This window comes from Diceros bicornis, chromosome 10 (genome assembly GCF_020826845.1).
Source record: "Diceros bicornis minor isolate mBicDic1 chromosome 10, mDicBic1.mat.cur, whole genome shotgun sequence".
In the NCBI taxonomy this organism is placed as follows: Eukaryota; Metazoa; Chordata; class Mammalia; order Perissodactyla; family Rhinocerotidae; genus Diceros; species Diceros bicornis.
In genome coordinates this window covers 48853119-48878503 of record NC_080749.1, presented here as the reverse complement: position 1 = coordinate 48878503, position 25385 = coordinate 48853119, and the positions used below count along the sequence as shown (strand labels likewise).

The window sequence follows — 25385 nt, the reverse complement described above, 5'->3', positions numbered from 1 at the left end:
GAGTTTTATTCTCCAGGGAGACATTGATTACTTTATCAAAGCAGGATAAGTTTTAACAAATAAGTCTAAAATTAAATTGTCCCCTCCTCTGCCTACCTCTCTTCCCAATAACTAGTAGATAGGGACTTAAGATAAAGATTACATCATTTATAGAAAATTAAAGGAGATACATTTTTTCTCTGCATATCTGAATGTAGTGTGATCAGAAATCTAGTTGTCCTTGTTTTGTCCCTAACTAATATCATGTTTTGTCACGAGCTACACATGCTCTTCAGCAATGCTTAATTTAAAATATAGTCTGCTATGACAATCCAATGAATCCTTTTGTGTAACGCTCAGTCTCTTCTGGGTAAAATGCTCAGTTTCTTTGGCCTCCTCTTCCCCTAGTCTCTTCCACTTTGATGGTATTAAGTGTACAGGGAGGGATGTGTCTTATAAAGTTTCTTGTCAGAGCAGAATCTTTAGGCACAGTGTGCTCTGGCTGCTCTTGTCACTAGGTCACATCCCCTGACCACCAGGGGTCAGTGTGATTCAAATTCTTGTCCTCAAAGCTTTGTCAGATTTCAGTGGTGTTTGCTGGCTGACAACATTTGACTTGGCTCTCTATCACCCCCTCTGTGATTTCCCTGCCACCTTCTCTCCACATTTTTGCATCCTATTTTTTCCTTTCTTCTTTCCAACCTCATCTGAGTCTGGGGAATGGCCAACTTTTCTTTAACTACTCTCATTTTATATACTTCTACTCTATAGCAACAAACCTCATGACTTTCTGCCATAGGGTGAAGGAGTATCTTCCTGTAATATGAAATAACTCTTTGGGCTGCTTCTTCAAGGCTTGGACATGGATATACTAAACGCAGAGCCAAAAAAATTTTTAACTCTTTTCAACAGTTCCATTTTTGAATGTTAGAAGCTGGATTTTTAAAAAGCCATTCTTGGGCCAGCCTTGGCCTAGTGATTAAGTTCAGCATGTGCTGCTTTGGTGGCCCAGGTTCAGTTCCCAGGCCCAGACCTACATCACTCGTCTGTCAGTGACCATGTTGTGGCAGTGGCTCACGTATAAAAGGAGGAAGATTTGCAGCAGATATTAGCTCAAGACAAATCTTCCTCAGCAAAAATAAAAAAATAAAAAGACTTTCTTTAACATTCTTTAAAATTGCTAACCTCCTCGATAGCTAGATAAATGCTCGGGGACAACTAGTGAAAAGATAATATATTAGACAAGACAAAAGCAAAAAAGCACATTCATGAATTGAAGTATACAATCTTTAGTATATTATTGTGGTAGGTAGAATAATGGACTCCAAGGATGTCCATGTCCTAATCCCTAGAACCTGTAGTTATATTAGGCTACACGTGCAGAAGAGGAAGCCAGAGTGATGCTATGTGAGAAGGACTCAACCTGTTGTTGCTGGCTTTAAAGACGGAGGAAGGGGCCATAAGCCAGGAAATATGGGCTGCCTCCAGGGGATAGAAAAGGCAAAGAAGTAGACTCTCCCCTAAAGCCTCCAGTAAGGAATATAACCCTGCCAACACTTTGATTTTATCCCAGTGAGACTCAGGAAGGACTTCTGACCTCTAGAATTATAAGATAATAAATTTGTATTGTTTAAGCCACCAAGTTTGAGGTAATCTGTTATAACAGCAAAGGAAACTAATACTATTATTTAAATTGAAAATTGGCCTGATAAACCTAAAGTGGTGCTCATCTTACCTCTCAGTTGCCATTTTCCCCCTGCTGTTTCTACTCTGATCATTTCTTTAATTATTAATTGTAAGCCCTAGATTTAAAGTCTATACCATTGAGGAGGAACACAGACAAAGGCTAAAATATTAGTTTTCCTATTTGAAAATGAATCTAGAAAAATAATATTGAGTAGGAAAACATTTCAAACTAATGGTAAACATGAATCTTTTAAAATTATATTCTCAACTCAATGAGCCATGCTTATCTTTGCCTCCCATTACCAGGAACAACTGAGAACGGACTATTTAAAATAAACAACGTTCTCAGGGTTTTGAGCTATTGCTGACTGTATTATGATTGGTGCCCTGTGCCTGCTGGGTCAGTGGACGGCTGCTGTTTTATTTATTTGTAGACTCCTGGGCTATATTTTAGCATGAAAAACATTCTGCAAGGCTGATGTTTCCTCTGTTCTATAGTCCGTCCACTGAGTAAATTCGTAGACAATGAGATTGTATTTCTTTGGCAGGAAGTAAACCTTCTAGATAACTCATGTCAGGAAAAAATTCTGCACAAAGCTTGAATAGTAAAATGATGCCCATTGAAAATGTGATCGTGTCTGGTTGAATACAACACTAGCGTTAATGTGGATCTGGAAGACAAAGAGCTGCCACTGAGTAAGAGGATTTTGATACATAAAGCAGATATTTATTATAAAAGTAGACATTATTCCCATTGGCCTCATGCTCCTTTTGAATGCCACAATAAAATAGACAATAGTGCTCAAAGATTCTTCTTAATGGCCACTATGAAAATGATAGGTGGCAGCAGATTGGAATGGTAGCTATTTTAAATCAAGACAGATAGATTTCTACATTTTAGGTGGGAATGGATATATAGAATATTGTTCTGGCCAGATTTCAATAATGATAGATTATTTATAGTTGTAATAATGGAGGAAGGTAAATAGGACAGGAAAACATTTTACAAAGAAGTTTGAAAATTATGGTTTCAACATGAAAGGAGCAAATATATAACCCCCCAAATAAATGGGATAATAGAAGAGTACTTCGGAAAACCAAATAAGCTTAGGCAATTGTCCTTCAAATTTTATATGTGTAATTGTCAAAGGCACAGGATTGCTTCAAAATATATTTGTTTATTCAACAAACATTGATTGCATGCTTGCCCTGTGTCTATCACCCTGCTAGGCAATGGGGACACCAAGATGAATTTTGACATAATGTTTCTTCCCGTGAGAACAGTGGGAGAGGGATCAGACATATACATAAATATTTTTTGGTGTGAACATTGGGATATGCATTTGTTTAAAGATAACCAGTTGCAGCGAGTTGAGCTGATTATGGTATTGGAGCATCTACTAATCACAATGGATGAGAAATTAAAGTTATGCTATAAACTAAAAAGCAATATAAATTTGGCGTCCTTTCTGATTGCAATTCCCAGAACATACCTAGCAATGGAAAAGACAATATTTCTGAATGCATGTCCAGTCATTCAGTAATTACAGGAACTTGAAGAATTTGTGATCTAAAAAAGTGAAATTCTAACTTAGAAACTGAATTAAATGGCTCAGTGAAAACTGTATAAACCTTTTATACTGTGTTAAATGCCTAAGATTGAGCCCTCCCTCAGATGTTTCACAGAACAATACTGAATGTGGGCTGACAGCTGTCTAACTGCAGAGTTGACAAGATCTTTGATAAATATAGCTACTGCCTATTATATGTGAAAGTATAGCTTGTAATCATTTTAATATGGAGAAAAACACACGCAGTAAGGCACGCCTAGCACAAGGTATTGGGGAGTGGGAAAGAGGAGAAAAAAGTCTACATGCTATTAAAGTTGTAGCTATGCTTAATATTAAAAAACGGACTCAAAGATCCATTTTCTGATCAAGAGACAAAATACAAATCTCTTCTTGCTTGTGCATTAAGGATGAAAGAAATCAGCATTTAAATGTTAACTCTCTGGAGCCCTCAATAACATCTGAATTTAAACGGCTCATTTAAATCTGGCAGCGATCTTTTTCTCCCATCACTCTTAAACTTGGCATCATAAACCACAATTAAGATCAAAAGTGATCTACAGATTCAATGCAATCCCTATCAAAATTCCAATGGCATTTTTCACAGAAATAGAAAAAACAATCCTAAAATTTGTATGGAACCACAAAAGACCCCAAATAACCAAAGTAGTCTTGAGAAAGAAGAACAAAACTAGAGATATAAGACTTCCTGATTTCAAACTATATTACAAAGATATAGTAATCAAAACAGTATGATGTTGACATAAAAACAGACATATACATCAATGAAACAGAATAGATAGCCCAGAAATAATCTCATGCATATGTGGTTAATTAATTTTCCACAAAGTAGCCAAGAATATACAATGAGAAAAGGACAGTCTCTTCAATAAATGGTGTTGGAAAAATTGGATTGCCACATGCAAAAGAATGAAACTGGACCCTTATCTTACACTCTACACAAAAATCAACTCAAAATGTATTAAAGTATTGAACATAAGATCTGAAACCGTAAAACTCCTTGAAGAAAACCTAGGGAGTGAGCTCCTTAACATTGGTCTTGGCAATGATTTTTTGGACTTGACACCAAATGCAAAGACAACAAAAGCAAAAATAAACAAGTGGGCCCACATCAAACTAAAAAGCTTCTGCTCTGCAAAGGAAATCATCAACGAAATGAAAAGGCAACCTACCTAGTGGGAGAAATATTTGTAAACCATATATCTGATAGGGTATAGTATCCAAAATATACAAGGCGCTCATACAACTCAATAGCAAAAAACAAATAGTCCAATTGAAAAAATAGGCAAAGGACCTGAATAGATATTTTTCCAAAGAAGACAGGCAAATGGTCAACAGATACATGAAAATGTGTTTGACATCACTAACCATCAGGGAAATGCAAAGCAAAACCACAATGAGATATCACTTCATGTCTGTTAGGATGGCTATTATCAAAAAGACAAGAGATAACAAATGCTGGTGAGGATGTGGAGAAAAGGGAACTTTTGTACACTGTTGGTGGGAATGTAAACTAGTACAGCTACTGTGGAAAACAGTATGGAGGTTTCTCAAGAAATTAGAAAGAGAATTATCATATGATCCAGGCATCACACTTCGGGTGTAAATCCAAGGAAATGAAACCATTATCTCAAATAGATATCTGTAGTCCTGTGTTTATGGCAGCAATATTTACAATAGCCAAGCATGGAAACAACCTAAGTGTCCATCAGCAGATGAATGAATCAAGAAAATGTGGCATATATATGTGAAATTATTCAGCTTTAACAAAAAAGGAAATCCTATCATCTGTGACGACATGGATGAACCTGGAGGGCATTATGCTAAGTGAAATAAGCCAGACAAAGACAAATAGTCCATGCTATCACTTATATGAGGAATCTGAAAAAAAGTTGAACTCATAGAAACAGAGAACAGAAAAGTGGTTGCCAGGGGCAGGGTGGCAGGGAAAATAGGAAGAGGTTGGTAAAAGTGTACAAACTTTCAGTAATAAAATGAATAAAGTCTGAGGATCTAATGTATGACATGGTAACTATACTTGATATCACCATATTGTATAATTGAAATTTGCTACGAGAGTAGAACTTAAATGTTCTCACCAAAAAAAAGGGGGCGGGGGAATATGTGAGGTGATGGATGTGTTAATTAACTTTATGGGGAGGATCATTTCACAATGTACATGTATATCAAATCATCACATTGTACATTTTAAATATCTTACAATTTTATTTGTCAATTATACCTCCACAAAGCTGGAAAAAAAAGAGTCACAGAGCTGGATGCTGAGAGACAAGAGTTGGGTGTGTAGAGGCTGGTTGGGATGCGTTGGAGGAATGGTTATGTTCTATTATTTGGCATCTTACGAAAGAAGGTTTGTGTGGCAGAAGCACTTAGGAAACCTCTTGCCCTTCAACCCTGTCCTTAACCCACTTGTAAGGACAGAGGACATAATCCTGATAGGAGGTAAAGGCTGTGTGCAAGTATAATCAGTCAAAAAAAATTAGTGTACATATGTTTGTGATGGAGCTGTAACTGAAGAAAATTTTTTTCAAAAAAAAATAGCAATAAAAAAGATGAGAATGACACATTTGGTATTTATCTATGCAGATAAAGCTGCTACAAGTCCTCGATTTGAAACCTAGTCCAAAAAAGCAAAGTCTCAAAAGGGCCATATTATGTCAGCACCACAGGGTGCTAACATTTCTGAAGAGTATGAACTGCACTCAATAAAGATAATAAAAATGCTGGACGGACCCCACTGTGGTCAAAACCTCTACCTGCCTAACCCAAGTGCTTATTGCAATACTTGGAAAAAACAGTCAATGACATCTGTCTCTGTCATAGTTGCTGGCACTCCCAAGTGGGTCTACTAAAGTACTTCTGATCTGTCTACCAGAAAAGAAAAGCATGACATCGCCAAACAAAGATTTTCAACATCTACAAAGGACGATACTCAAATATACTAGCTGAACTATCCAGCACAGGCTCCTTAATTAATGTCCAACATTTTTTTTGTTTGTTTTCAGGGCATCTGTCTTTCCCTACTTTGAACCTGCTGAGTCATATCGTGCCCCTGTCAGGCATAGGTTCGGCCCTGACTCTTCCTAAGTCACTCAGCAGTATCTCAACCTCACCTCCTGCTAAGCTGTGTCCTGAGCCCTCAAGGTTAGACACAGCCTGTCATTTCCCACAGTGACAAATGGAGAATATTCTGTGTGCCTTCAAAGGGCAAAACTTTACTCAAAATGTGGATGTTCCCAAGAGACACATTCTACTAACATGAGGATTAACCTTCTAAGAAAGAGAGCCATCTGACAAGAGGAAGAACTGCTTTGGAAAAGCAGGAACTCTTTCAAACTGCAAGTATTTAAAGAGAAGCTGGGCTGCCATCTGTCCGGGATATAATATGGATTCCAACCTTGGGAGGGAATGTGACTCAATGACGTCTAAGGGTAGTTTTCTCCTTTAACATTCTTATCATTCTACTTCAGTCACTTTAAATGTCCTTTCTTTAGGGAAACTGCATTGTCTCTTGTTTTTAATGATTATCTATTTTGGAACTGCATTTGCTAGTTAAAAGTCAGTATAATCTTCTCATGCTGGGAAGGACTTATTAGCAATGTTTATATTGTAATTGGAATAATTTCTTTGGAAGAATTTATAGTTTTTAATTTCTACATTTGGAAAAGCATCTCTCAGTAGAAAATGATGAACGGAAAAGAGCTCATTAAATGTATTTTATTGAGACATCTCTGAGCAATATGCCAAGAAACTCCAGGGAGAACTCTGGCAAAACACATTGCTATGAGAAGGTGTTTATAGTAAACTGATTTTAACTTTGCAGTTACTTTTACAATTCAAACATTAAAAACCATTTAGTATAGATTTATTTTTGCTTACCCAGCATCTGTACTCCAGCTACCACTCCTAAGTTATTATTAGTGGCATTATAAGAAAACAGGGTCGGTGCTTCTTAGCAGCGCCACCTTCTTTCATTTCCACACCCTCATTCTCTTTCAAATGATAGGAACGCCATCTACAATTTTTTTCTTTTAGCAGCAAAGAAACTTAGATGCTAAACATCCTTGGGGACCAAAACCTTGTTTTTATTCACTGATGAAGAATAAGAAAAAAAATGTGATGATTCAGCACAACTATATCTATGAACGTTTCACTTTGAGTATTAGAAAACATTTCACTTAAGTACATGTCCTATAGACCCCTGGTTTCTTTTTTCTTCCAAAAAATAGAAAGAAAGTAAATGGTTTTCTCGTTGGCTTTTTTTCTTTTTCTTTTTTTGGTGAGGAAGATTAGCCCTGAGCTAACATCTGTTGCCAATCCTCCTTTTTTTGCTAAGGAATATTGGCCCTGGGCTAACATCCATGCCCATCTTCCTCTACTTTTTTATATGTAGGATGCCTGTCACAGCATGGCTTGATAAGCAGTGCATAGGTCTGTGCCCGGGATCCGGACCTGTGAACCCTGGGCTGCTGAAGAGGAGCGCATGAACTTAACCACTATGCCACAGGGCCAGCCCCTCTAGTTGGCTTATTTTTAATGTTGTGTATATATATGTATGTGCGGGGGGAAGTATATATTTATTATGTATTTTGAGTTCTGCATCTGATGAGTTTATTTTCTTCTGTTTTATATGGAAATCTTCAAATATAGTGGAAAAAAGGAATCTGGACATTAGCATAAGATAAAGCTTTTTGCTAGCCAAAAAAATCTTTCACCTCTATGGTGGCATATCCGTAAAGGACCTCAACACCTGAGAGACTTTATATGTGCACCACTGCACTTTTGCTGCAGAGCTGTAAGAAGATGCAGAATATATTTTCATACTTTTCTCTATGGCTGAAATATCTCATAATTTAAAAAGAGTAGCTAATAATTGATTATTACTTAATATTTTCTAGAGTAGGAAAAACAAATCAAACAACAAGTCACCGTACACTCCGAAGGAGCTTCCTGAGCTGGCAGTGGTGGCGGGTTGGGTGTAGGTCAGCAGTCCATGAGGTAGACTCTACCAAGAGAATCTATGCCACACAGAGATGGAAGCTCTTTCTGAAACTAGCTGCATATTCAAGCCCCTGTCTAATAATGCACTGAGAAAAAGTAGAATAAATATGAATCATGAAGGCAGTTTATCCCTTGGGAGGCTAATAGACATAGCTCGATGTCAAAGTAATATCAGATTTCAGACATTAAAAAAAAGGTCAACAAAAGCAGCAATAATGCCTTTATGTCTATTTCTTGCACAATTTCACCAGTGTCATCCATAAAGCACATAGAGGGGTAAGACAAGTTGTCCAATCCAGAGAAGCTGGCACGTAGCCCCTGGAAAGATTGCTTAGGCTGGGTTGACCATATGCAAAGGACAGATGACATTAGGTTATCACCTACTGTCAAATGAGCAGGAGGAGTGCACCTCTAGGAAGTGCAGGCTGAAGAACTGCTTTAAACTTACCTTGAAGCTGATTCCTAAGGATGGATTGCTAATGCACATGACCTGGAGAGTAGACAATGAAAGAGCTAGCTCATTTTAACAAGGTCTTCCATCCACCCATTGCCAAGGTCCTTAATGAACACCCATCCCACGTTAGCAAGCTGTTAAAAACTCCACGATTTTTGATGTGTTCCTGTCTTATAATCCACGTGGATATTCAAGCAGGGTAATGAAGTAATTTATCACTCAAACTGGGACACTTTTTAGAGTGGAAAGGATACTCTTAATTATGTTTGGGCAACATGCATAAGCCAGGACTATTCTCACAAAGAGGAACACACGGTTGTCATATATGTGAGATATGTGTAATTCATGCTTAGATGATAAAAACTTTGGGGAATTGAATTTGATATGATATAGAGTAAAATAAAATATAAAACAGGACTAAAAGAGTACATTGTCATATACAAAGGAAAACAAGCTCGTGCCCCCAAATTAAAAACACCCAAGAATAGTGAAAAATTAATGTCAATTTAGCACCAACAGACACAAGCAAGACATAATAAATAGGAAAGGAACAACAAACCACCATATACTTATTAGAGTGGCTAAAATTCAAAACATTGAGAACTCTGAATGCTGGTGAGGATGTAAAGGAACAGAAACTCTCATTCACTGTTGATGGGAATGCAAAATGATACAACCACATTGGAAGACAGTTTGGCAGTCTCTTAAAAAACTAAACATACTTACCATATAATCCAGCAGTTACACTCCTCAGTATATATCCAAGTGAGTTGAAAACTTATACTGATACAAAATCCTGTGCACAAATGTTTATAGCAGCTTTATTCATAACTGGAAAAATTTGGAAACAACCAAGATGTTCTTCAACAGGTGAATTGATAAACAAACTGCAGTACATCCAGACAATGAAATATTATTCAGCAGTAAAAAGAAATGAGCTATCAAGCAAAAGAAAAAACATGCATATTGCTAAGTGAAAAAAGTCAGTCTGAAAAGACTACATACTGTATGACTCCAACTATATGACATTCTGGAAAAGGCAAAACTATGGAGACAGTAAAAAGATCCGTGGTTTCCAGGGGCTCAGGGGAGTGAGGAGGGATGAATAGGCAAAGCCCGGAGGATTTTTAGGGTAAAGAAACTCTTCTGTATGATACTGTGATGGTGGATACATGTCATTACGCATTTGTCAAAACCCATAGAATGTATTACACAAAGAGTGAACCCTAAAGTAACTATGAACTTTAGTTAATAATAATGTGTCAATAATGGTTCATCAGTCTTAATAAATGTACCACTCTAATGCAAGATACTAGTAATAGGGGAACCTGGGAGTTGGAGGGAGAGGGCACATGAGAACTCTGTACTTTCCATGCAACTTTTCTCTAAACCTAAAAATGCTCTAAAAAGAAAGTCTATTAATTAAAAAAAAAAGGGAATATCAAGCTCTGGAATATTATCCTGACATGATAGTTGGAGGAAACCAAAGAGCCTGCCTACAGGCCAAAAGAGGCCCAAGGTAGCACCACTGGACATGTGTCTGCATGAAATCAAGAGCTGGGAGGAAGGAAGTAGATTTTTTTTTTTTTAAGTTTTATTAAATAATAAAATCTAACCAATGCTTGAGAAGCTTCTTTTGGGCCATATACAGGCTTACAATTTGTCCCAATAACATGTTCAGCATTCATGACAAATAAATTACTGTAAGCAGGTTCATGTTGCATTGCCTTCTCCATCCCTTGGCATTGCTACTTGGACAGGCTCCAACAATACAGTGTGTCTGAGCATTCAGAGGCAAAATAAAAAAGAGAAAGTTAGGCATAGTCCACCCGAGGCATTGGTATGAAGTGGAAAGGCAGAGATATAAGATAATGGAATAAACCAGAACTCTAGAATACCTAGAACAACTAGGAGCATTTCAAATGAAGAAGTTGGAGTCCTGTATGATAGCCACTAGAGCACACTGCCCAACAGAACTTTCTTCAATAACAGACTTGTTTTATATCCATGCTGTCCAATACAGTAACCACTAGCCACATGTAGCTATTAAGAATTTGAAATACGGCTACTGTGACTAAAGAAATAACTTTAATTTTAATTAATTACAACTAAAATTAAAGTAACCACCAGTGGTTAATGATTCCATAATTGACAATGCAGCACCATAAAATAGAATGCCTATACATGATACGTGTAAGTATATGATATGGTACACAAATCCACAGTTGTGGGAATTAAACGAGCTATGACTGTATCACTGAGATCAAACCTAGACTAAAAGAGTTTACTCTAGAAGGACTAAGATACTAGAAAGGAAGGTCTTTTGGGTTCCTGAACCCGATTCCAAAGCGGGGAGGGGGTTCCCCACACCAACAAGCAATTTCAGGACACCAGCTGGGTGTCCTATAATTCAACTCAATTCTGAGCTGTCTACCCAGAGATAGCATCAGATCTCACAGGTAAGGGGTCAGTCTACAAGACTGCCTGCCCCCCACCCCCTTCAGAAGCCAGATGCAAACCTAGGTTGTTACCTGTACTTCTGATCTACTGGCTATAAATCAGAGGTTCCCACAACCCCCTTCTTCCTTGGGTTCTATTAATTTGCTAGAGCAGCTCACAGAACTCAGGGAAACATTTTACTTACTAGATTACTGGTTTATTATAAAAGGATTTAACCTAGGAACAGCCAGATGGAAGAACTGCTTAGGGCAAGGTATGAGGAAAGGGCAAAGAGCTTGCATGCCCTCTCGGGGTGTGCCATTCTCCCTGATCTCTACATGTTCACCAACCCAGAAGCTCTCAGAACTCTGTCCTTTTGGATTTTTACGGAGTCTTCATTACATAGTCATGATGGGTTAAATCATTGGCCGTTGGTGATTGATTCAACCTCCAGCCCCTCTTCCCTCCCAGGAAGTCAGGGGGTGAGACTGAAAGTTCCAACCCTCTCATCACAGGTTGGTTCCCCTGGCAATGAGCTCCCAAACTTTGGTTACCTAAAGCTTTCCAAAAGTCACTTCATTAACGTAACAAAAGACACCTTTATATCTCTTAACATTGGAAATTCCAAGGAGCTCTGTGCCAGGAATGTGGTACGTGGTTGAAGACCAGATATATATTTCTTATTATAAATCAAAATATCACAGAAAGTATTGTAATAACCCAGATAGAAGGTTAGGGCTAGGTGGTAAATGAAATGTGAAAAGAGAAATAGAGAAATGCAGAGTTGAGCGTGATTGAGCAGGATAAATTAAACTATCAGAGAGACTCTTGGTCACTGCACACAAGGTGTTGTCGTTGGAAATACATGGGCTTTGGGTAAGAAGTTGACTTCGGTGGAGGATAATAAGCTCAGACTTGGGCATTTTGAGGTAGGAGAAGAACATCTAGGTGGAAGTTTTGAGAATGAGTTGAAAATTTGGGGACAGAATTTAGATAACAGGGTAAGATTTGAGATAACTAAGTCAACATTATCTACATAGAGTCAAAAATTGAAATCACAGAATGAGAAGACTGAATCTGAGTGACTATCTGCAGTTAGAAATTCAGAGGATTAAAAAAACATTAAAAACAGAAAAAGCAGACTACACTCTTGTTTACTAAACTTTAAATTTTGTATTCGGCCTTGACCTGTTATCTCTCTCCTCTCTGGTTGTCTTCTTTAGTAACTTTTAGGTTTCAAAAATTCTCATAGTTTTTCTCTAGATTTTAGTTTTATCAATTAGAGAATTAACTTTGCCTTCTAACAGACATTAAAATAAACTTCAAAGATGTTTTTTCTCTTTCTTTAAAAAAATTTTTTTCTCTCTCTTTTCCTTCAAATAGCTCTAAATACCTTTCTTTGGGTCAAGTTTCTCTAAATTCCTCTCTGCTTCTACTCCAAGTCCCTAAAAGAAGAAATAAGTTAAATATAACACTTATTTTTCCTACCAAATAAGCCACTGTTGATTGCTTTCACTCTTTTATAAAGCTCCTTGTTAGTGTGAAAGTTATTTTGCACAATTACTTGTTCATTTGACTAGAAAATTTCAGCTTACTATAAAGTCTATTAACCAAATAGGTATAATACAAAAAACAGCTTCCTCAGGGGCCAGCCCAGTGGCGCAGCAGTTAAGTGCGTGCACTCTGCTGCAGCGGCCTAGGGTTCACAGGTTCAGATCCCCGGCACGCACCGATGCACTGCTTCTTAAGCCACGCTGTGGCAGTGTCCCAGATAAAGTAGAGGAAGATGGGCATGGATGTTAGCCCAGGACCAGTCTTCCTCAAGAAAAAAGGGGAGGGTTGGCATCAGATGTTAGCTCAGGGCTAGTCCTCCTCACAAAAAACAAAAAAAACAAAAAAAAACAGCTTCCTCAGCACTTAAGAGTAAGGCCTCTGGACTCAGCTTGTCTGGGTTAGATTCCTTTTTCAACCACTTCTTCACAGAGAGACTTTAGACACAAAGGGTTGACTAAGCCTCTATTTTCTTATTTGCACAATGGTGATGTTGGCATAGCTTAACTCATAGGGTAGTTATGAAAATTAAAAGAGAAAATATATTTAAAGTGCTTAGTACATTCCTGGCACACAATGAACGTTTATTAATTTTTTTATTGTATTTATTCAAAATATGTATTTTATTTATGCTATTTTATCAAAAGTAAAATGACATCATTATTTTATGTACCTCTAAGAAAGGGGGAAAATTCTTACAAACTATGGAATGCCACTGTCAATTTCAAAGATGTTAAATATGTGAAAAAATATGTATCTTAGCATTGAGGATATATGGTAGTTTGTGGCACTCAAAGTTTAAGAGTCACTGTGATTTCCATGACTTTCTAGGATCCATTCATACCAGAAACATAGCTGTGAAATCCCGTATAAAAATGGAAAGCATGAATTCAGAGAGCACTCAGCATAGTGTTTTAATATTGTGGGTTCTGGATTGAGACAGATTTGGGTTGAAATTCCTCCTCTATTACTTACCAGTGGTGCACCCTTGGACAAGTTATTTAACTTCCCCACCCTGTAGCTGTAAAATAGGGAATAAGGATAGTTCTTACCTCCTAAGATGGCTGTGAGTATTAAATGGCAGCAATACCCATGAAGCCCTCAGCACAGTGCCTGGCAAATACTCAGTGCTCAATAATTACTACTTGCTAGCCTTTAGCAGCAGCACAGTGTCTCTTCCTCTAGCGGTCTAGGGGCAGACCAATGTTAGGATGAGGTGAGACATTCAGGGATAACCTAAAAAATATATGGGCCCAGCAGCTATAAACTAAAGAGCAAACTTGAAACATATCTCAGTGAAAACACAATTGCTGGTCCTGGATAAACAAGTTTTTAGAGACATTGACATATGTCCTGCAAACTCTCTAATTTACTTTTAAACATGAAATATTAAAAGAATTCTGTGTATTAGTGTGTGTGTGTGTGTGTGTGTGTGTGAAAGAGAGAGAGAGAGAAAATTTGTCTGTGGAACTCCTTGTTTTTGGTTTGCTGTTGTTTTTCATAGCTTAAACTTCCTTTCCTATGAGATTTTCAAACATATTTCAAGACACAAGGTAAAAACTACTCTTAACATTCAAAAATAAAGGTTAATGGAGAAGAGATTAGATCTTACATTATAAAATCATTATGATCAGAAAGGGCAATTTTTATATCATCTTTATCATTAATAAAAAATTCTGACATCTAATCAAGTATGAAATCAGAACATTTTGATTAATTTAAATGTATGCTCCTGACATGTTTTCACAAATGGGTGTGGGGGGAGAACTGCATGCGTTATGATGCATTACCATGCTTTAGAGCGATTTGTCTCATGGCGTCCCATAAGTGACTTACATTGACATAAAACAAGTTAGTACACTATTAAGTATCATAAATCATTGTATTTGGTAGTTGGTGTAGATGAGAATCATTAATGGAGCTTGAATTTGTTTCAGGTGTTTGGAAGTCATTGCATTCACTCACCACTACACATTAAACAGATAAAAAAATATCTTTCCAGGTAGGAAAAAGTATTAACCATTTGTTTTCCATACATGATATAGAGAGTGCTAAGCTGGTGCTAAAATAAGAGTACATTTCAGTGTCTAAAGGTTGGTTGATGTCCAAGAAGAGGGTACCAGGATGGCTGTACCTGTTGTTATAGCCACATCCATTCTGAATTGTGAGGACCCACACTGCACACCATTCTAAATATCCTGAATTTCAACTGGGACAAAAGATTCCAGAATTCTAGGTTCAGATAAAGGAATTTGAGGAATAAAAAAGGGCAAATACATTCAAGAAAGCTTTACTATATCAACCCTGGGGCTTGGTTCTCAAGGATAAAGGCCAGAGAGGGAAGCCTATGGAGTTAAGAAAGTTGGCCATCAGAGGACTCAGCCCCAAACAGAGGAAAAAACCCATAGGATCAATTGGAAAATACATCAAAAGACAATATATTATGTTCTCTGAAAAGAAGGTGAGCATTTTGGAGGGGTTGGCAATGTATTATAGATTGAAGCTTGCTGTCAAATCAGCATCAGAAGAGCAATAGATATAGATCCTGGAGTTTGAGTTTGAGACAAGAGATAATTTGAGTTTCTTGAATTTGAGGCAATGACTTGGAAGGACTGCAGTCAAGACAGAACCAGGGAACTAAACAACTACAACTACAATGAAAACAAAACAAGGACTCTACTCCTGAAAATGTAGTGAAACTCAGTGAGTGGAAATGGGATATGAATTTAAAGCAGGTCTAACCATAAGGTTGTCCATATACTCAACTTCTGAACTACTGATTAGGCTTCTTAAATTCTCCTTGCTAGAAAAAGAATTACTTGCAGATATCCTGAGATTATAGGCAAAGATGAAATGGCTGAAATGTCCATCGATTTAGAAGTACGTATAGGGGTGTGGAGCTAAGGATCACATTCTACAAGAGGATATAAGAATAACAAATCTGTTAGGTTTAGAAAAATCAAAACAAAAGAGACCATAATCCTTCATTCCACAGCGCTAAAGCTTCAACAATGATCAGAACAATTTTTTAACTTTTTATTTTGAAATAACTTTAGACCTACAGAAAAGTTGCAAAAATAATACAGAGAATTACATTTACCATTTGTCCAGTTTTCCCTAATCTTAACATTTTACTTAATCATAGTATGATTTTGAAACCAGAAAATAATCAGACCTTATTAGAATTTTACCAACTTTGCTATTAATGCCCTTTTTTCCGGTTCAAGATTCAATAGAAGATCCCATCCTCACTTCAGTCGTCACATCTCTTTAGTCGCCTCCAATTTTTGGCAATTTCTCAGTATTTTTCCAACATGGCCTTACCACTTTTGAAGAGCAATGGCCAGGGGTTTTATAGAATGCCCCTCCACATGGATTTATCTGATGTTTTTTCATGATTAAATTGAGATTACATAATTTTGGCAAGAATACCACAGGAGTGATGCTTTGCCCTTCACAGTACATCATATCAGGAGGTACATGATATCAATATGCCCTATTACTGGTGATATTAACTTTGATCACTTTGTTAAGTTGATTTCTTCCAGCTTTCCCCACACCAAATGGAAGTTTTCCTGTCAAGGTGTTGTCGAAGGAATTCCTGTGTTGACTTTTTCAGGACAGCCTTTGGATTGCTAGTGAACTGTCAGTAACTGAAACATCATCTCCACGGCCCTTGGTAGAATGAAAGGCCCTGAATAAAGATCAACATTCTCCCTATTTAATCATCTTTCTCAATGTATTTTATCATCTTTTTTTCTTTATTTCCCCCTTTAGCTTATTCTGATGGTGAGAGCCTTCTCCAAAAGAACCTGGTTAAGTATGAAAATCAGCAGTGGAAGGACAGGGAAGGAGAAAAAGAGTCACACATGAGACTCATTGCATTAATTCAGTCAGTAAGGAGAAATGTTGGATAAAGATCGGGGAAGATAGGACAGGTAAAAGAAAGCAGGTTCACCATAGAGGCAGCAGAGCTGGTATCAATATTCTTATAACACAAGGATGAAAACCCTTGCTCGTCTTCCAAGTAAAATCTCAAAGAATACCAATCCATGAACTGATAGCGGTTTTGCCAGTTGAAGGTGAGTCAATATTGTTTAACATCTTTCTGTGGTTACTGGCACTACATTCTTTAACAATGTCATATTGTGACTGCATATATCACTGTGAGACACAAATGACTGTTTCCCCGGAAAGTCTTTAAGGCCATGCAAATGTGTTCAGTTAGGAATTTTACCATCAGATCACAAAGCTATTTTTTTCCAGCTAACGTAAAACACTGGACAAGACGCAGTAAAATAACATATAAATGAGTGAAAAGAACAACCAAAGAATTCTAACATTATTTAAAAAAAACAAGTTATACCACTAAGAATAAGCTGCATAAAATGAAACAAAGCATTACTGTGTGTCCTTGCAGTGTCTTTGAAGTCTGAGTTTAATTTGTTCTTTGTGTGTATGTATGTAAATACAATAAACACTTTTATACCATGTAAGTCTCACCTCTTTTGAGTTTGGATTTTGAGTCCCTAAAGGCCAGTGACTTTTTCTATTAATTGGAAAGGGCAATGAAGGTGGCAATATATCTCTGTTTAGGGTTTTAATAAAGTTTTGAAAACTGTAATTTACCAAATTGTAGTTCTTTGTCTCATCATCTCACTGTCTCAGGGGTTGTAACTCATGTTGGAAAGTTTTATTAGCATTTGCTCCACTGAATATTCAATGAGAACCCTTCTAAATGGGGCCTTTGCAAAAGACTAAGGTGTTGTCAGACATGAAATAAAAGCTTCTTTGCCCAAAGCACCTTACCACTTTTAGAAACCATAGAGTATAAGCCGCTGCCTTTGTAGGTGAGAAAACAGAAGTCCATTGAGATTAAAAGTTTTCCCCAAGGACATATACTGAGTCACAGAAATGATATCAGGGAAGAGAAAATGGAAGAAGTATTCATTTGGTGCTACTTTGTTGCTATTTCTTATATTTCATTTGGTGCTACTTCCTAAATACCTCTTCTCCTTCAGGTGTTGTATAATTTTATCTTCACAAAAATCCTGTGCTGTATTAATTCCTCGTTTTATAGATGTGAAAATTAAAGATTAATGAGGTGAAATAACTCATTCAAGTTTATACAATGAGGAAGTAGCTGAGCCAAGGTTTCCAACAGACCCTTTGTCACCAAATATGCTCTTATATCCTGTGCTAAAATGAAAATTATGATTCTGTATATGTCCTCTAACAAAAAAAGGTAGTACTCTTTCACATGAAACTATTTACTTCATCTCTTCAAAAAATTACTTCCAATTTTTCAGGCAAAGAAAAAAATGTTTTATTCTTTTCAAAGACCTTTAAAATTCTTTCCATAGGAAAAAAATATTTAGCTCTATAGTTTTGAGAGTTTGGTGGACAGAGTTTGCGGTAATAATTTTCAAAATTATAATAACCTCTGTCTTCTTAAATGCTTTTACAAAATACATGATGCTTGACAGAAATTATCTTAGAAACATTGATGAGAGAGGAGGGTGGGAGACAGAGTCAGAAGGCTGTGACAGAGGTAAGTGCCTGAAAAGAAGTAACGCTTCCTGCCCTGAGATTAGAGATAAATGAATCCCTGAGTCCCCGTGTGCCTGAGTTTATGGACCAAATGTAACTTCAAGCATCTAATGAAGTGATTTTCTAGTGGAAGCCAAACTGCAAGTCATGATTCACCTGTGCTTTGAAAGGCCTTATTTTATGCAGAACTAAAAAGTAGGAGATTACAAATTAGTCATTAAACGAAAAGCCAGAGGCTTTGATTATTGGAGGGAAATAAAATAACATATTCTGGAAACTATACCATATTTAATTATTTATGCCCTGTTGAATCATTGATGAACACATAGGTCCACAGTCCCTTAGCCTTCTGTCTTCATGCTTTCCCCCAAGCCTCCAATCACACAATAGATCAAATCAACGCATTCTGAGACAGCACAACTAGAACATGGTGTTCATACTATCTTTTTTGATCAAGTCCAGCTCATGTTTGAATGGTCTTTGACAACATAGGGCCTAAGTAAATGATAGAAACTGTCTCTGTTGCGGCATTAGGTAAATTCAAACTGATTGCACAAGTGAGTGGAGTTGTGAAGAAAGATAATAACTGTGCATTAAAAACAGGTAAGTCATTAAGTAATCTACTGTGAGAATAAGATCATTCATCCTTCAGAGTCTAAAGACATGAATGGAATAAAGGCAAAATTAATTAATCGAATCAAAACGGTCCTTATTAAAAGTGGGATCATGGTGAAGGCTGAAGTGATCATTTAGAGGGGCTTGCTCAGTGTCCTCACTGTCCTAGCTCTGTGAACAGCAACTGGGAGCTCTAAAGAAGAGGGAAGAACTTACAGTATCTTGTACTGCTCCAATTTACTCTAAACACTGCTCCTATTCAGAACTGACTAGCCAGAGTTAAGATGATTTTATTTAGAAATTGCATGTATATTCCACATAAACTGTATCACCCATAGAAGAAACGTGAATTGAAGCAAGTGTGTCCCGTAAGCTCTTTGTGTTTATTTGTTCCTCTATAATATTTTCTTTCTTTCCTCTTCTTTTTTTTTTTTGCCAAACATCCTCTCTCTCTGATAAATTCACCTTTTAGGTTACTATGTGTTGCAAATCAAATACAGATCATTCAAAACTAAGATTTATTAATGTTGCTTGATTACTTAATATTACAAGCATTCATATCATCAACTACAAATAGTAAAAAGTCAAAGATCTAATTTTGAAATATGAGACTATGTTTATCAGGGAAGAACAGAGGAAAACTCCAAAATCATATACTACCCAACCATTTTTTAACAACGTTTAAAGAGCCTACAGTATAATTGTATTAGTATCCTATTGCTGCTGTAACAAACTTAGTGGCTTAAAACAAAGCAAATTTATTATCTTACAGTTCTGGAAGCAAAGTCTGAAATTCATTTCACTGGGATAAAGCCAAGAGATCTGTAGAGCTACATTCCTCCTGGATGGTCTAGGGGGTAATTCATCTCCTTGCTTTTTCCAGTTTCTAGAGACTGCCACCTTACTTGGGTCATAGCCCTGCATCACTCCCATCTCTGCTTCTGTTATCATATTTCCTTCTCTGACTTTCTCTTACACTGACATTCCTGCCTCGCTCTTATACAGACCCTGTTTTCACCTGGGATAATTCAGGAAAATCTTTGCTTCTCAAGATCCTTAATTTAATCACATTTGCAAAGTCCCTTTTGCCGTATCAGGTAACATATTCACAGGTTCTGGGGATTAGGATGTGAACATCTTTGGGAGGCCATTATTCTGCCTTCCACAATAACTAACATCAGCATAGTCAATTAATTTAATCTAAACATAGAATAAGACATGAGTTTTGTCCACAAATAGTTGCCAACATAGATCCTTTTGTGTAAGTTGTTTCTCCTGATGTTTGTAGTAATTCATGATATATTAAACCATTTTGATTCATTAATGTATTTAAGTAAACTTGTCTGTGGTAGATTGTCTTCAAAGTAGCTACAATTATTCCTCTCCTTGTATCCCTTTACCTTTGCAAATGTGAGCTGGCAATTCATCCCATCAAGAGGTGGAGTCTATTTCAGCACATTATTAATCTGGCTTGTTTTGTAACTATTTTGACCAGTAGAATATGGAGATTTGATACGCAAGTTCTGAGCATAGGCCTCCAGAGGACTCATGCAATTCCACTTTCTTTCTTGAAACTCCTGTGACCTGTGCATAAATATGGGCAACCTGTTGGAGGAGGAGAGATCACACAGGGCAGAGCTGAGTTGTTCTAGCTCTGCAGCCATCTTAGAAAAGCCAGACCTCAGCCGACTTGGCAGCTGACCATAGATGCATGAGTGAGACCAGAAAAGACTAGATAGATGAACTTCCCAGCTCACCAGAGACTTGTAAGCAATAATAAATGCTTACTATTTGAGGCTGTTAATTTTGGGATGGTTTGTTACACAGCAAATGGTAACTGATACATTGCCTTATACAGTAACAATTTATTTCTTAGTGTTGAAAGTAGATGTGCCATTCTCACCAAGATTTATAATCTTAAATTCTTGTAAGTTCTTAAAAACTCTTTAAAGTCATGTTCCACACCATTCATTTGGAATAATGCCTATGTGAATTTATGTCTTTGAATTATAGTCTGCCTCATGAGCATAAAAATCTTTAGTTTAAAAATTCATTCTAAGTTGCTTTTATAGGCTGTTTTAGAAACGATAAAAATGGTTGTGTGTGTCTCTCTTTGGAAATTATAAAATGCCAACAGGCAAAATCATTTTAAGAATTTCTCATTAATTTTCTATTGTACATATATTAGGATAAATTGTTTTAACAAAAGCTTGGAAATAGAGTGAATGCTTTTTAGGGGTTGATATCATCTCTCTTTCACAAGCTTGCATAATTATAGAAAATAATATCAACTTTTGTAGTTCCTTTTTCCAATTAACAAACATTTTTATAAACCAAACTATCCTTAAATGGATACTTTTTAATAAATAAAGACATATTTCTCCTATGTTTGCTGAAAATGCTTTAAAGAAATATGTGTGTGTGTATCTGTAAATATATACACACATATATAAAATATCCCACACCTTTAAAAATTCTACACACTCTAGATTGAACTTCAATAATTTTATAAAATTTTTCAAAATAATTGCCTATTGCTGAAGAGTTTCCTTCTATAGCAATATTAAAATGCAGTTCATTGTTTATTATTGTTGAGATGATTTGTTAATTGTAAGAACTTTTGTTATCTGAAATTATTTTCTGTCCTTGCTTTAAATGTCATAAATATTGAATCTCTTTCCCCACATCATCAATATCTCAATAGTCTCCATAAATGTAAGTGTCATAGTTATAAAGTAGCTAGAATATTTTGCATGATTTATGCAAATAAATATTACCTCATTACTTTATAATAACAACATAAAGTACTGATATGAGGAAGAAGAAAAAGATTTATAAGAAAAAAAGGGTTAAGGGTTAAGTTGTATATAATTGCTATGCTTTGGCATGAAATATATAATTTCAAATTAAGTTGAACAAGAATTCTTCTCACATGCCTAATAACATAAAAAAATATTTCATTAGGAGAAAGCAAGCTAGTTCCTCATTGGCTTCTCATTTTTCTTTCCATCTTTTTCCTCTTGTTCTAGAAGTTATATGCAGTTTCGAAAGAGGGTTTTGCAAACATTCCTGATACTCATTTAAGTAAACTGATTGTAAAAATCATGTATGTCTGCTGTAAATTAGAAATTTCTAAATGCACAATCCATGTTTCATACATTTAGGGAAATACCATGTTATGACATAGCACATTTGAATATCTAAAACACAGTATATTAAATATGCTAAACAAATTTGATTTTTGCAAACCAAACGGTGGTTTTCATATATTTGCTTCTTTCTATAATTATTTTCATGAGCACAAGATCCAAAAATCACATACCATACCAATAATAGTAATCTCACATTTCAACCAGAAACCTTATTGTCGCTTCATTTTCTATTACATTTAAGTATATACATCTGCTCCAGATGAGGATCGGTAATATTACATAATTTATATGGATGACTTTTTCTACCTTTGGCCATTTCTTTTGTCAATTATCTCGGGTAAATGTCCAAAATTGTTACACTAATGTCAACAGAGATTGAATGGAAACTCTTTCCTGTAGCTTTACTTTTCTTAATTTATTAAGATAAAAAATAAATGACATTGTACATATCTACATTAAGTGTACCCCCATCCTTAGACAGCCAACCAAAAGATATTATAAAGCTACAAACAAAAAAGATTGCACCTGTAGAATAAAAAGGAGGGAAAGGATGTCCTCAAATTAGGGATTGGCAAGTGGTTGTATTTTGTCAGAAATCCTCTAATTTTAACGTAACCTCATAAATATAACTTCATATCCCTTATTCTCGTTAAACCAAGTTGAGTTATTTGATGTATAAGCATGACCTCATTGTAACTACTATATATGTCCCAACAGGAAAACCGGGAGCAAGTATTAGCAAAATAATTTATTTTGAAAAATTTTCTATTTCTGTGAATCCTTTATAAAGACTAATTATCCATTAATAAGGGTAAGACTGCACCTTCCTGATAACTATCACTACGTAAAAAAATTAAAAAAGCATGGAGTTTGCTTCCCTATGGAAAACCTGAGATCATTTATTCTTTATGAATTTCAACCATAATCTCTTATGTAGGGGCCCTAATGAGTGTACAACATTCAAGCAATTCCAGTTTAAACAATAGTTGCTTTTAATTGGCAGCAGAAGTATAAATGTAGTCTTCATTAATAATATTGCTAATTCTGTTTCTTGGATTTGATTAAATACTCTCTTTAGCTAATAGATCTATTTTATATGTGACATTATAGTATACCATAATCACTGAGGCATGATCATCTACCACAAAATATTCTAGACTCTATGCTTACTGGTTTAAATATACTATCAATAATCTTCACAAGATCCCTGTTAAGTAGCAGATTAAGACGTCTGTATTTGAAAAGTTAAGTGTCATGCAGCTAGAGAAATAAATGGCAGGTTTTAGGATTAAAATCTGTTATTGTGGTTCCAGAGCCTTCACTTGTTCCATTTTGCCATCATTGCTGATAAATCCTCACTGAGCTCTAGTTAAATGCAGTACTATTTGTTAGAGATTTGAAGTATAAAGAGTGATAAGAAATTGTCCCTGCCTCTAAGGAACTTATAACCTAGTTGAGAAAACAGAGCATGTACATAAAGAAACATCAACATAAGAGGGACTATCAGAGCTATTTCTGCGGGAGTGAAAGGAGGTCAAATTCCCATCGGAACAAACCACAGAGGAAGTCAATAACAGAGGGTGCCACATTTCATACTATATTACATAGGTGCTTCAGGACATCTGTCTAGAGCACAGGTGAGGGAAAAAGCATTACATGCTTAGAGATAAATAGCAGGCTAGACAAGCTGCCTAGCTTGTCAACCATAAACCTCAACTCTCAATCAATGGCTCCTTACCTTTCGGCTGTACTCAGCCTGTGCGGCTGGGATGTTTCCACTCCTGGGAGCCTCGAACACACTCCTGAGCTCATCAAGGGCAATGGAGAAGCGCTCGATCCTGCGTCGACCGTTCAAGGAATCCCCCTTCAGCACTTCAGGCCGGCCATATTCCCTGGAGATGTCACTCTTGTCCTCAGGGCCCTTTTCTTCAGGCTCTGAGCTCAACATTTCTTCTCCTACACTGTGGGCCAGACTTGGATCTGGAGGTCTAGGTGCTGACACTACCTCTCCTTCAGGTTCAAGCAATTTGCTTTCTCGAGGCTGGAAGAGCCTGCAACGACTGCCCGTGGGACAACACTCGCTTTTCTGGCAATCACTGGATTCCCATTTCTGCCTCAGGAGGCTCAGGGAGCCCTTCTGCATTGGGAACACGGACGGCTTCTGGTTGTCCTGCAATATCAAAAGTCCTTCCTTCAAAGATACATTCAGGCGTGTGAATCATTTGCAAAGTGCTGTGTTTAGCAATGCTAGCTCTTGGGGTTTGTGTTTCAATGTAGAAATCCAGCTTTGCTATATAATTTCTGGCTCTTGACTTGACCCTACAAAGTTATGTCAGTTAACCCAGAATTAGACAGATTATGGAGAGGACGGATTTGTACAGCTATGGTTTTGTAGGAGGTCATCGAAAGGACGTGACCGCCAGGTGACCCTGAAGCTGGACCGAGCAATAGAAGCCTCCTCACTCCCTCCCCTGTCCTTGAAATATACGTTCTGCCCACCCTTCCCACACTAGGAGCCATTTCAAGGACCCAACCTTGAGAGAGTAATGTGCTGTTGAGACCATCTGGACTGAATACGTGACTGAACCCTGTTGAGACCTCTATATAAAGTTTTAAGATTCTGGCAGGCAGGTGCAGATATCTGCTCATCTTGCAGCCACCCAAGACAAGCCTCATATGTAAGTTCTCTTGCTTATTAAAACTGCCACCTACCAATCTGGAGTGATCTACCTCTTTCTTCAGTCTGTCTTTGCCCTCCATGTTGGGGATGGGGCCAGTCTCGAATTTTACCCAGGAAGCCACAAGGTTGCAAACCAACACATGCACATTTGAATATAAAGAGACAAAAACTAGGAAAATGTGATTTTCTTCCCATTTCCTTCTATGTTAAATCAGCGAACAATTACTTACAATGTAAAACTTGAACAATGTTCTTTCATTGTTTAGTATATTCTGAGAAAAGTGCAATTTTACAAGTCTAACACTCAAGAAAAGGGTTCATTTCCTATCGGAAATAGTTCAGGACTTCCTTAGAAATTATTGGTCTCTGCAAATGTCTTACTTCAGAAGTAAAAGATTAACAGCTAACAGTTATTAAGTTTTTGCTATAAGGCAAATGCTTTGATAATAACTTTATACATATATCTCATTTTAATACCAACATCATCACAATGAGTTAGTTGCTGCTATTTCTATTTTCCAGGTAAGGAAATTGAGAAGTAATTTGCCCAGGGTCCTGAGTGACAGAACCTGGATTTGAAATACATCTGTGTGACTCCAGAATTGCCCTCAACCACTGGAGTGTAATGTCTATTTTGTATTTTGTGTCCAATTCACATCTCATTGTGA

At 36.8% G+C, this 25385-nt stretch overlaps 1 protein-coding gene across 1 annotated transcript in view; it reads right to left on the bottom strand.

Moving 5' to 3' along the window:
• Positions 1 to 24797, bottom strand: part of XIRP2 (xin actin binding repeat containing 2) — a 272775-nt gene extending 247978 nt beyond the window's left edge. Inside the window, exons 1-2 of the mRNA XM_058548591.1 lie at positions 24750 to 24797; positions 23776 to 24207 (exon numbers count right to left, since the gene is read on the bottom strand). Coding sequence (XP_058404574.1) covers positions 23776 to 24207; positions 24750 to 24797 — 480 coding nt within the window. The remainder of the gene's footprint in view (positions 1 to 23775; positions 24208 to 24749) is intronic.
• Positions 24798 to 25385: the final 588 nt, after the last annotated feature.